At 54.7% G+C, this 13678-nt stretch overlaps 1 protein-coding gene across 2 annotated transcripts in view; it reads left to right on the forward strand.

The window, feature by feature from the left end:
* The first annotated feature begins 7193 nt into the window (after window positions 1-7193).
* CARS1 (cysteinyl-tRNA synthetase 1) overlaps window positions 7194-13678 on the forward strand; it is a 47311-nt gene continuing 40826 nt past the window's right edge. The window contains exon 1 of one of the 2 annotated variants that reach the window (XM_061202255.1): window positions 7194-7270. In XM_061202255.1, the coding sequence (XP_061058238.1) occupies window positions 7246-7270 (25 nt within the window). In that variant the 5' untranslated portion in view covers window positions 7194-7245. The remainder of the gene's footprint in view (window positions 7271-13678) is intronic. The other variant, XM_061202254.1, reaches the window with a different exon arrangement.

The raw sequence follows: 13678 nt of genomic DNA on the forward strand, positions 1-13678 counted from the left end.
CACCTCGTCTCTGACTTATTGGCCTGTGTGCGGTGAGCAGCGCGAGCTTGGGCTCGGTAACAAGGGGACCATGGCACCAAGGCAGGGCAGAGGCTCAGCGTGTGTCCTCGCTGGGCCCCGGGGCTGGGAAACAGCAGGTCCCAGGAGACACAGCCCACTGGTGCTGGACCCTGCAGCCTCCTGCGCTGTCAGCTGTCACCTCCTGGGTGCCGGGCTTGGCATCTGGAGAACACGGGGCTGCAGGGGCAGGGTGTGGGATGGTCCCCGGGTGGGCCGTGTCCAGCCGTGCACAGCAGGAAGCGACGGTTCCCATCCTCTGCTGTGGGGCTGCTGGGGGCTTTCCCGAGTGGGTGACACCTGAATGGGGTCTGACGAATGATCAGACACCCACTAAGTGGCCTTGGGGGGGAGGGCCAGGGTTGCTGAGTGATGAGGAACCCTAAGGCAGGGCAAGGTCAGGGGATAAGGAAAGGGGAGACTGGGAGGAGATCGTGGACCCCTGGGCCACCCTTGCACAGCCACGGGGCTTGAGAAGTCCGGAGACTGTAGGTTCCATGGGTCGTGCGCCCTTATGCATCATTTCAGGGAGCCGGCCTGTGACTTTTTTCGGATTCTCCAGGGCTCCCGAGACGAATAAAATGCAGAAGTTGGGGCCCCTGCCGAGGGTCAGGTCAGGGTGACGTGCTGGTCCCTGGGTGTCCCTCTGGGGCTGTGCTGTAACAGGGCAGCTGTTCTTACCCTTTTTACCAGCCATGGGACAGAGCGGTGAGTCCTTGCCGGCCGTGGGCAGAGGCAGAGCTGAGATTTGAACCACATGGTCAGGCTCCTGGCCTCAGGCCCAGGCATCTCGAGGAACGCCTGGCCTCATCCAGGGAGAACCCCGTGCTCGTGGCAGCTCCTTCAGACGGGTCGTCAGCTTTCATCTGTCTGGTGTCCCGTCCACGCTCGGATTTCCCTGAACTAGGAGGCTGTGTGGATAAGTCACTAATATTTGTCCACAGTGCATGTCTGTAGACCTGTGTCCTCTCCATTGTCTTATCCAGAGAGCAGGTCACCGCCAGGGGACATCGTTCAGCTGTTACCCGCACCCCCCCAGGGGGGAAGGAGCAGGGCCGGGGTCTGGGAAGAGTCAGGAGCACATGCAGAGGAGCAGGGACCCCCGCCCGCCCAAGCAGGGACAGCCATGACAGAACGGTGTCGCCCGCACGCCCAGGCCGTGTCCTGGGGGAGTGTGACCCAGAGGACACACTGGGTTGTGAGCTCCCTGCTACCCGTGGGGGGCCGGGGGGGGACTCCCCACGGGCTGACTCAGGGGTCTTCTCACGTTCATAGAGGCCCACTGGCCCCCACCCACGGCTCCCGCAAGAAACCAGGTTCTGGTTCTATTTCAGTAGAATTCCTCTAAGAGGCCACACGGGTTTCTGCTCCTGGAACCACTTTATTCTCTTCTCTCTGCAGGAATGTGAACAAAAGTATTTTTTGAAGGACGTTTCCTGTGATGGTAAGTAGTCTAAATTCTGCATTTTCTTTTTTTATTTGTTAACTTTTTTTTGTTATTTTTGTTAACAAATCTTCTCGTTTATTTGTTCAGGCGAAATCTTCCTTGTTGGGACTTCCCTGGTGGTCCAGTGGCTAAGACTCCATGCTCCCGATGCAGGGGGCCTGGGTTCGATCCCTTACTGGGGAAATAGATCCCACATGCCACAACTAAAGATCTCGCATGCTGCAACAAAGATCCCGTGTGCCGCAACTAAGACCCGGTGCGGCCAAATAAATAAATATATATTTTTAAAAAGTCTTCCTTCTTTGACATGAATGCTAAGGCTTAATGTCTTTATCTTCGAGACGGGGGACCACCTGCCTACCCGAAGCTTAGGGAACTTTCCTGTGGACTTGAGATCCACTTTTTCACATTCACCAATGACAGTAGAGAAACAGACATTTGTCAGATATAAGTTTTGTGGGGTTCATAAAGAAGGATTGGATGTTGTTTTTATTTTATTATACATTCCTGTTTTTAAAAGAAAGTATGAGTGGGTGATAGGAATACTTATGTAACCCTAGATTAGTGGGTCCCCATGGCTGGGATGCTGTGGGTTTAAGCGGCACAAAAGTCAAGATTTATCGAGCACGTGCTGCGTGCCAGGTGCTTTTTATAATCTTATTCTAACAGCTCTGGGAGACTGCCCCATCTTACAGATTTAAAACACGACAATCCGAAGCTCAGAGAGGCTACAAAACTTGCCGCAGGTCTCAAGGCCTAACCTGGTCCCCCCACTGATGCCAGGAGGCCTACCCGTGGCTGGGTGGCGTGTGAGAGGGGCAGGGCAGGGCGGACGTCAGCAGATGCTTTATCCACAGGGCTTCTGACTTGCCCGGGGTTCCTTGGTTCCTTCTCCCAGGTTCATTGGCTCCGGTAATGAATGAGCAACAGACGTGTCAAGAGACACAGCAGGTCATGGCCAGACCTTGGCCTCCTGGCCCCTGGGCCTGGTCCCTTCTGTGGGATCATCTGGGCTGTCACAGGGCTTCGCAGGTCGTGGGCCGTGGCATGCTGCCCGGCGCCCAGCCCTCAGGGCAGGTGGAAACACCTCTAGGACCACACTCCCGGGAGCCGAGTTACAGAGGATGCTCCACGGGCCTTCCAGGAATGTAAACAGACTCTCCCTTTTTGTTTTTATTTTTTTCAGCCATCAATAAGATCTATCGTGAATTCAGACATGAGGTTCCAGAAAGTAACTGGAAGATGTTATGGGGTGTACTGGACTTGAAGAAAATGACGAGATATGGGAACCCCAACATCCAGGAAATTTGGAAGAGCTCCTCAGGCGGAGGAATGGGCTAGGGAGGGACATTTCTGTATTTAAACTCATGGCTGCCCTCCATAACATGGAGCTACATATATGTTTGCAAATTATAAACAAATTGGTTGCTGAAGGTGTCTTAGGTAGGCGTGCAGAGACCTCCCAATAAACTCTTTTTTGACACAGGGCTGTTACTTTACGCAGTGTCCTGGATGGGTAGGATCTGAGCTTCTTTTCCAGTTCTGATCCCATCAGAAACTTCATGAATCCCAGATGGAACTGCAGTCCTTATCCAAATGGATTCTGCATAAACTTCCAACGGGGACATCAGCTCTGCCCGCAAGCAAAGGTGCTTCTCTGTCAGGGGCACTGCCTGTGGCCAGTGTGGCAGAGGTGGGATCCCAGGGGACTGCTGATTGCACTGGGTGGGCTCACGTTCCTCGGAGCCTCTCCCCAGGCTCTGCGGCCAGGAGAGTTTGATGGTTGTCTTTCTGCCCCCACCAACTCCTTGATCTCAGAGTCACTGTGATGTCTGCATGACCTAGGACAGGGCGTGGCATCGAGCAGGTGCTCCACGAATAGGTACAAGGAAGTCGATGACAGGCAACCCGCAGGCCACTCTGAGCAGTCAGAGACGCTGGTCCATACCTGGCACTGGGACCAGACTATCCCTATCAAAAATGGGCAGAAGGGGCTTCCCTGGTGACGCAGTGGTTGAGAATCTGCCTGCCAATGCAGGGGACACGGGTTCGAGCCCTGGTCTGGGAAGATCCCACATGTCGCGGAGCAACTAGGCCCGTGAGCCACAACTACTGAGCCTGTGCGTCTGGAGCCTGTGCTCCGCAACAAGAGAGGCCGCGACAGTGAGAGGCCCGCGCACCGCGATGAAGAGTGGGCCCCGCTCCCGGCAACTAGAGAAAGCCCTCGCACGGAAACGAAGACCCAACACAGCCAAAAAAAAAATAAAATTAATTAATTAATTAATTAAAAAAAAAAAATTCCTAGTTCTCATCCCCTGGTTTAAAAAAATTAAAAAAAGGGGGCAGAATGCTCTGCTCGGTATTCTGTGATAACCTATATGGGAAAAGAATCTGAAAAAGAATGCTTACATGTATATGTATAACTGCATCACTTAGCTGTATACCTGAAACAAACACAGCATTGTATATCAACTATACTCCAATATAAAAAATAAATTTTTAAAAATGGGCAGAAGAAAAAACAAAACAAAACAAAAAATGGGCAGAAGACCTAAATAGACATTTCTCCAAAGAATACAAACAGATGGCCAATAGGCACAGGGAAAGATGCTCAACATCACTAATTATCAGAGAAATGTAAATCAGAACTACAACGATGTATCACCTCCCACCGGTCAGAATGGCCATCATCAAAAAGTCTACAAATAACAAATGCTTGAGAGGGTGTAGATAAAAGGAAACCCTCTTACACTGTTGGTGAGAATGTAAATGGATGCAGACACTATGGAGAATAGTATGGAGGTTCCTTAAGAAACTAAAAATAGAGTTACCATATGATCCAGCAATCCCACTCCTGGGCATACAACTGGAGAAAACTCTAATTCCAAAAGATACATGCACCCCAATGTTCACAGCAGCACTACTGACAATAGCCAAGACATGGAAGCAACCTAAGTGTCCATCGACAGAGGAATGGGTAAAGAAGATGTGGTATACATACAATGGAATATTAACTCAGCCATAAAAAAGAATGAAATAATGCCATTTGCAGCTACGTGGATGGACCTAGAGATTGTCATACTGAGTGAAGTAAGACAGAGAAAGAGAAATATCACATGACCTAGAGATTGTCATACTGAGTGAAGTATGAGAAATATCATATGATATCGCTTATATGTGCTATCTAAAATATAATAGAAATGAACTTATTTACAAGACGGAAACAGACCCACAGACACAGAGAACAAACTTGTGGTTGGCAAAGGGGAAAGAGGAGAGGGATAAATTAGGAGTATGGGATTAACAGATACACACCACTATATATAAAATAGATAAACAACAAGGACCTACTCTATAGCACAGGGAGCTATATTCAATATCCTGTAATAACCTATAATGGAAAAGAATCTGAAAAAGGATATATATATGTATGTATAATTGAATCACTTTTCTGTACACCTGAAACTAACACAAAATTGTAAATCAACTATACTTCAATTAAAACAAAAAACAAACCAAAAAAACCTAAGACTACCCCTCTGCTCTTGTATCTGAGGATAAGATTGGAATGTGACCAGGCCCCAGCTTCCTAAACCAGGACTAGCCAGGGTGGGGCATGGTGACAGTCACAGAGACCTTTTATAAGTACCTGAAACTATTTTTTTAAGGAATGGATATCATTATAAACTGTTTGAGATAATCATAGATTTACGTGCAGCTGTAAGAAATAATATGGAGAGATCTCCTCACCCTTTACCCAGTTTCCTAAAATGCTAACATTTTGCACAATTATGGTACAATATCAAAGCCGGGATAACGACACTGACACAGTGAATATACCCAACATTTCCATCATCACAAGGACCCCTCATGTTGCCCTTTTTTTTTTTTTAAATGTTGCATCTTTTTTTTTTTAACTTTTTATTTTATATTGGAGTACAGTTGATTAACAATGTTGTGTTTGTTTCAGGTGTAGCCACATCCACCTTCTTCCCGCATTAACTTCTGGTATTCACTTGTCTTTATTTCTATGATTTTGCCATTTCAAAATGTTAAATAACTAGAATCACACAGCATGTAATGTTATGAGATTTTTTTCTTTGCATTTAGCGTAATTCTTTAGAAAAGTAGCTTAAACTGTTAAAGTTTTAATGCCAAAGATACGCTTTTGCCAGAAAGTTGTACAATTTAGCAATACTTGCTTTTATACTTTTTCTTTACCTAATAAAATTTCCATCCTAAGTAGTGTGTCTTTTCATTCCCTGTGTGTGCACAAGCTTGAGTGTGATGTCCTTGGGAGATGGTATCTTACACAGAGGAAGGCACAGGCCCCGAGGATGTGATCTGTGGGCTGAGGGACTCTAGAATGGGGATTAAACGCCAGAGAAGCCTCTTCTCCTGGTTTGTGTTATTCCCCCCGGGGCCTCTGTCTCTGGGAACAACCCTGTCCGTACAGAGTGTGTGCCCCACCCTGCCCCCCTTTCTCACTCACCCCAAACATCTTCAGTCCTTGGAAATGCTCACAAACCAGCTGCTTTCTTCCACCCAGCACCAAGTGTCTTCAACTTCAAGTTCATTATTAAAGGAAATGCCATAACCACCAGTCTCTCTCAGGACAGAAACGTGGGTGTCATCCCCGGCCCTCACCTTCCTCACCACCCCCCCCATCCCAGCATCTGCTGCCCCCCATGGCTCTCCCAGATCTGCCTGCTCACCCTGCTGGTCCAGGGCACTGTCTCCTCTCCTACAGACTATCGAAAAGGCTTCCTGTCGAGTCTTGCTTTCCTCCTGGCTTTCCCTAATCCGCTCCACGGCCACACAGCAGCTGGAATGAGAGGTCTACAGCACAAATCCAGTCAAGCCTGCTGGGTCTCTGCCATTCTTGACTTTGCTTACAAGATGCTTCAAGAAGCGCCAGCCCTAGCCTTTGCCCCACGCCGCATCCCTCTCCAGGGCTGCTCCAGCCTGCCCTGCGGTCAGGCTGAATTTCTCAGTGGCTTGCTCTCTGTTGGTGTCACTTGCAGGACAGTACCCTCTGCATGGAATGAACTTCCCAGCCATTCCCAATCCCCTCCTCTAAGCCTCCTTCCCACTGGTCCTCCTTCCCCGGACCCTGGGAGGCCCTCTCTGACCCCCAGGCTGGGGCTGGTCGCCACACCATCTGTTGCAGTGCTAACTTAAACGCCCAGGCATGAGATGATCTGTCTTTAATGCAAGTCTCCCCTCAGCGAGACTGTGCCTCCGCCCGGAGCCCCGCGCTTGGGCTGGTCCCGGGTCTCGTCCCCTGTCCCGACACGGAACGCGCGAACCTGGGATGCTCAAGGGTAGCGGTCCCCAACCTTTTTGGCACCAGGGACCGGTTTCGTGGAAGACAATTTTTCCACGGGAGTGGGTGGGTGGGCGGATGGTTCAGGCGGTAATGCGAGCGATGGGGAGCGGCAGATGAAGCTTCGCTCTCCCGCCGCTCACCTCCTGCTGTGCGGCCCGGTTCCTAACAGGCCGCGGACCGCTACCGGTCCGCAGCCCGGGAGTTGGGGACCCCTGCTCAAGGGCACTGGCCGCAGCGCAGTAGGAACTACAACTCCCAGCATGCCCCGGCCTGCGGCGTCCCGAGCCCGCGGCGGTTGCCTAGCGACCGAGCGTGTCCCGGAAGGCGGCCAGCTCCGGTGGGACTTCCGGGGCGGTGGTTGCGTCAGATTCTGGAAAGCTGTCGGCGCGGTCGCGAGTGCGGCATTCCGACGATGGCAGGTTCCTCCGCGGAGCACGGTGAGTGCGCGCGGCGGGCGGGCCAGCGGCGGCGACCCCGGGCCGAGGGGCGGAGGGGCCACCTGGGATCTGAGGGGGCGCCGGGTCCCTGAGGGGCGGGTCTGAGGGCGCGGCGCGACCCCCGGGCCCCCCCCCCCCCCGGCAGGCCCCGCTCCTCCAACCTCGCGGGGACCCGGCTCCGGCCCCGGAACTGCCGAGGCCACCCCGTCCCCAGCCCCGGTCCCCTCCTTGGGTCCTCCAGGTTCCATTGCGCCTCGACCCCGGGACGTGGCCCTGCGTTTCCCCCGCCGGTCCCTGGGCCGGACCTCGCCCCTCCAGTCCCCTGGACTTTGGGGGACAGGCACAGCCCTAGGGTTGTTTTCGTTTCCGCCCAGCGCGGGCAGCACCCGGCTTGGCACTTAGGAAAATGGGGCCGAGGAAGCAGGGTACGCGGACATACAGGAAAGGGCTTGGGGTTTTACGAAGGCTTTCATCTGCGGCTGCAGACAGTGACCATTGGGACCTGCGTGGTCACAGCGTTATTGCCCCACTTTATTGCCGCCTCCGAGGTTCCGTGAGCAGCTCTGGCTCTGCCCACCAGAGTCACTCGTGTCGCCAGCCGGTAGACACGCTGCCCACAGGCAGACTCCAAGGAGCGCTGGGCCCTTGCTCCCCTCCCTCAGGCAAGATTGTAGGTGCCAGACAGACCGGAGGTTGTCCCTGGATTCCCGAGTCTGGAGCAGACTTTCTTCAGGAAGGACTCTCAGTGTGTAGTTTTTATTCCCCGGGCTGCCGGGTTTAGGCTGTGTAGGCTTCCTGGAGCCCTGTGATCCCTCTTGCTCCTGGGGTTCCAGGCGGGGAGCTCTGACCACCTGGGTAACCCAGTGACGTGGGAGGCCCCTGATGACAGGGCTGCTGTGGTACCCACCTTCCGGGCGCCCTGCATTCCACCCGACAGGTGTGCCTGGATTCCAGCACCATCTCTACCCACCTGGAGCCTCGGCCCTCGGCCCTCAGAAGTGCACCCAGACTCCTGTAAAATAGCAGCGTGGTTGACACCCCAGTCTTCTGAGCGAGCCGGGCTGGGGACCCACCTCTGCCCCTTCCTCACGTGCAGCAGGGTAACACGTCCCTGCTCAGAGGATGTACTGAGCATTAAAGGGGCTGGTAGAGGTTAAGGGTTTAGAAAAACACTTGGCATGAAATGGGCGCTGTGTCCGGGTTGAAAGCCCAAGCTTGTTTCTTTTCTCTCTTTCTTCCTTCCTTCCTTCCTTCTTCATTTGTGAACACAAACAAACACGGACGTATTCGATTTTTGGGTTTTGGTTTTTTTAATTGCTTCAGAACTTGAGGTTTTCAGAGCCTTGGTAAGAATTGGCCTGTTTCTGGAGATTGATACCAGAGTTCTAGATATTCTTGGTTTCCGGGTTCTGAATGCTTTTTATTCTCAAGGTTGGATTTATCGAAAGTGACCATCTTTCCAGACTGTTTAAGGAGACCCTCGTTTAGAATATTCTTCCCATTTCTGATCATCTTCCTGAAGTTGGCTCAGAATGTCCATTTGGTTCCCTGCCGCTGGGGTTAAGGCTTTTCCTTTGTAGCTTGAACGTGCGGCCTGTTACAGGGCCCAGTTTTTTTAGAAAGACGAGTCTCATCCCTGAGGACCCCGGGGTGGATGGAGCGCGTCTCAGAGGCCTTGCCCTGCAGATCAGGCCCCTTCGGTGGCTGTGTGTTAGGTCAGATTTGCAGTTTAATTTTTTATGCAGTTTAATTCAAAGGTTCTTCGCAATAACAATACAGCTAGCTTTTTTTCTTAGCATGAGTCTGCGTTAAATACATCTGCGGGGGGCCTGTAATCCTCAGAGCAACCCTTTGTGGTCGATACTGCCCTTATCTTCCTGTGCAGGCAAGAATCCTGAGGTTCAGAGAAGTTAAGTGATTTGTCCAAAGTCACACAGCTAGCCAGGGCCTGTGTGACTGCAGCAGGGATGTTGGCTACTCTGCCTTGCTGCCTTTGATGACTATTCAGGTGAACACCAAGCGCCCCAATTCCAGAGTGCATCAAGGCAGACAAGAGGAGGGAGCTGATACGCTTTCCTGTGTTTCCCAGAGAAAAAATGAAATGTACGTATTTATAGACTACAGACATTTGCTCATCCCTGAACCCACGTCTCCCGGTATTTACATTTTAAGAGTTGTGAGAGATAGTGCCCTCGGGGGGAGATTAAACCGTTCCCAGTGTCCACACTGCTGTCCCCGGGCAGTGGTGCCGTCTGATCACCTGTGTGTCCTCAGGGCATCAGATCATGATGCTCCTCATGACCCAAAAATCCCACGTGAAAGATTCACATCTGCTATTTCAGTGGGAAATTGCCCCTGAGTGGTTCAAAATAATTTCCTTAAATAGATCTGTCACTTTATTTATTCAGTAGATGTGCTTCAGGCACCGGTTCTGCCGGACGCTGCTGGGCATGGAGATGCAGCATGCCTGGAGGAGCGTCTAGGCCTTCCTGGGCCTTCCGTCCAGCGGGGCCGGGTGGCCGGAGCCCAGAAGCCCAACGCCTCCCCAGGTTGCATGGGCCATTCCTCTCTTGGTCACTTCCCGGTGCGTGTGCTGCCGGGTGGCCTGAGTCTACGGAAGTGGTTCAGGGCCCAGGCCCCTTCCCTCTAAGGCTCCACAATCTGCCAGAAACTTGGCCGAGTCCTCCTCTACCAGCTGCCCCATGGGCAGGGTGGAGTGCAGGGAATCATGCCGGAGGCCCTGCCGGGCCGGGTCTGGACGCTGCGGTGGCCATTAGCCTGCTGGCCAAGCCCAGCCCCGGAGCCTCGAGACAGAGGGCCCCTGTGCTCTGCTCCTGAGGGAGGGCCTGACTGCAGGGCAGGTAAGGAGCCTCCCGAGAGAGGCTGGAAGCTGATCCTGGAGAAAAAAGGGGAGCGGGAGTCCTGGCAGAGAGCACCTCGTGCACTAAGACCTGAGGACCAGCAGCATTGCTTCCAGCAAGTTCCTGAGGCCAGAGGGTGGAGGAGGGCTGGAGACGGGCCACGGGACCAGGTCTGCAAGGGCCTTGAGCACATTTACGGAGTTTGGGTCTTGTCTTTGCGTTCTGGCAAGATATCTGCCCCCTCCCCCGCGTGTACCAAGGCAAGGAGAGCAGGAGGAACCCAAGACGGTGGTGACCGGTGGCCTGGGCCAGTGGCAGTGGTGGGTGTGAGAAGGGGACAGTCTGGGGAGGACCGGGGCGGAGTGCTGGCTTTGCCGCGGGATGGAAGAAACAGCCGCCCAGCTTCAGACCCGGTGGGGAAGGTGGCTGCACCATTCCCGGACTTGCACCCAGTTGGCGGGCGAGACGTGACGCTGGGGAGCACCCTGTGGACAAGGACAGCTGGGCCTCCGGGGCTGGTGCTCAGGACAGAGGCGGGCGCCAGAGAGGGCCTGTGGGAGGAGGTCCTGGGTTCCGGGAGTGGGTGGCATTGCCGCCAGGTGCGTGCACCTCTCTCCTTTATGAGATTCGTGTGGGGAGGGGATGCATTCGTTCGAGAAGGCTTTTCCAGTCCCCTTTCTGAGAGCCACCTGGGCAGGCTGGGAAGCCCCACAGGAAAGAAGAGTGGGCCTGAAGAGGGACCCAGGGGGAGGGGCCGCTGCAGAGGCGGGCCAGGGAAGCTGGAGGAGCCTTTGCAGAAAGGGCCTGATCCACAGGGCTGGGTGCCGCCGGGGCCTCGCAAGGTGTGGACCCGAGAGGCCTTCAGCAAGTGCGGGAGGGGTGCAGACCCCCGCTGCGCCCGGCCTGGGAGCTTAGGAGGAAGGCACACCTGCGGTGAAGGGGCCTGCGCTTCAGCAAGCCACCTGGGGGTTCTTAGCAGCTGAGCTCTGCACCCGCCCCACCCAGGTTCCGATTCCAAAGGTCTCAGGTGGGCCTGGAACGGGTGCTTCCAGGAGCTGGCCCTGCTGCCACTGCGCTGGAGCCTCACTGAGCGGGAGCCTGGCTGGAGCGGAGGAGGGGGTGGGAGAAAGCAGGCCGCAGGCTGTTGTCCAGCAGGTGTGAATGCTGATGGGAGGGAGCCAGGGGAGGTGACGGCTTGGTGTGAATTCGGTTCCTTACCTGGTTCTTGTGTTTGTGTGAGATCAGTAAGCCTTTTCTAAACTGTGAAGACCACGGTCCACGTTTAGGGCCTTCCCACACTCAGAAGATGTGTGTCCTGGGATGCGTTTCTGGATGGACCTGCGGTGGACCTGGCGGTGGGCGTGGTGCGTGCGTGGGGCTCCCTGGGGAGGGCCAGCGTGGCCAATGGGCGCCCTGCTCGGGAACCATCTCCTCTCATCTTGGCATCACGGGCTGATAGCCAGACCGCAGTCTGGCCCAAACCCAGGGCCACTTGAAAGCTGACCAGTTTTTACATTTGTTTCCTCAAGTTACGCTTAAACGCAGCTGCCACAGTGACCCCATGACTGTCCCCCTCTGCCCTGCGGGCTCCCTGCTCCAGACGGGGCTTTTTAAATGCGTGTGTGATCCCTGGGTAAACTCCTCCAGGGCAATTACAATAGTAGTAATACAGGAGCGATTAAAATAATAGTAATGGCAACTGCTGGGCGCTGGCTGTGTGCCCGGCAGTATTTCAAACAGTTTACAAGTGTAATTTCACTAATGCTCAACAGCTTTACCAGGCGTGTGTTGTGCGAGCCGGATTTACCCTTGAGAGGAGCCCGCCGGGTGAGGGAGGGGTGCAGACGCTGCACCCCCTTGTCCCCTGAACTGCTTCATTAGTGCTTTAAAGCCATCGTGTTGGTAGAATGTTTGACGTGTTTTTCTCATTATAAAAATAACATATGCTTATTGTAGAAAGTGTGCGCAGTGAAGAAAAAAGAGGGACATAAAATGCCCTGTGAGCGCACCCCTCCAGGGTAGCCAACGTCAAGGTCAGGCAAGTTCCCGGGCTCTCTGTTCCCTGGAGTAGTTCCGGACTGAGGGAAGTCTGTCTGTCCAGTGCTGTCCTGGGGGTAAAGGGGCAGGGGGAGCTGGGGACCACACAGCTTCTCAGAGAGGGGCTGTCACCTCTGCTTCCTTCCTCTCCCTCCTGTGTCCTGGCATAGATGGCTGCACCAGAGAGATGCTCGGAGACGGGGAGAGGGAGCTTGGAGGGTCGGTGTCGGGTGACCAGCTGCCGAAGGACGGCCTGGCCCACTCCGGGATGCGTCCCCCCTCCGCCGCCCCCCCTGGCTCTGTCCACCCTCTGGCAGGTCCTCTGACTTAGCTTTCGTGAACTGAATTTTCTCCATCACGAGAAAGGAGCACGCTTCCCGACTCCTGACAGGCTGGCAGGGCTGCTGGGGAACCGTGCCAGGGGCAGTAAAGTTCCCTGGAAGGAAGACTCCGTGCCAAGGAATTTATGTAGAGTTAGGTTTCCCGGTGCCCAGGGCCGCCCTGGCAGGCGCTGCTTCCTTCTCCCTGGGTGGGAGAGAGCTGTCCTGTCAGAGAGGGGTGGGGGGCACAGACCCGCCTGGCCTTCCTTCACTGTCTCAGAGGGGATCTGAGCCCTCGGGCTGGGTCCTTAGAGCCAGCCACCTGCTCCCGGGAAGGAAAGCGAGCTGGCTGGCGCTGCTCCGGGGCCCTCGTGGGTTCCCCAGGGTTCCCACCGGCACCTTGGGCGGGAGGGGCCGCCTCTGTGTCTCTCTTTGCTTCCTCCGACACTTCCAAGAACTGGAGTGGAAAGTAGCTGCTTCTCCTTGTAGGTCAAGCGTGGAACAAAAGCAGCGCCCCCTGTAGGTGTGAGCCCTCGGGCACCAGGGCTCCAGCTGAGCCCGCCACAGGGGTTAGAAGCCTTCTTAGACTCAGCCGGGTCCTCACCCTGGTTCCTGTGTACCGGGCGCTTCCCGGGAGAGGGCTTACGAGGCCCCGGAACGACAGGTGATGCCGGCCTCCCGCGGGCAGGCCCGCGCTTGGAGGTACATCTGCCACCCATCCATTCGTTCAGCAAATTCACTGAGTGTTTTCAGAACGTTCCAGGCTTGGTTCTAGAGGCTGAGCATATGCTGAGTAAATGAATTGGATAAAATCCCGGGAGGTGGGGCAGACAATAAAGGAAAGAAAGCAGGGAAGTGTGTCAGTGTTAGAAATAAGCGCTGTGGGGAAATAAAGCAGGAAGGGGTCGCGGCCCCAGGGGGCGGGGGGGATCACTTGGAACAGTGCCCGGGAGAAACGGGGACACCCGTGGAGCCCCGAGAAAGGGAGGGAGGCTGGCTGTGTCTGGGGGAGGCTTCCAGGCAGGCAGGGCGGGGGGCATGAGGGGCGGGGGCGGGAGCTGAGGTCCGAAGGGTGTGGCGGCCCTCCTGGCCGGCGCGAAGACCACTCTTGGTGGGACGGGGGTCTAGAGAAGGAGCATGGGCCACTCTGGCCACGGCGCCCTGCGGAGCCCGGATACCAGCGGGGGCGC

The sequence above is a fragment of the Eubalaena glacialis genome, chromosome 10 (genome assembly GCF_028564815.1).
Source record: "Eubalaena glacialis isolate mEubGla1 chromosome 10, mEubGla1.1.hap2.+ XY, whole genome shotgun sequence".
Classification (NCBI taxonomy): domain Eukaryota; kingdom Metazoa; phylum Chordata; class Mammalia; order Artiodactyla; family Balaenidae; genus Eubalaena; species Eubalaena glacialis.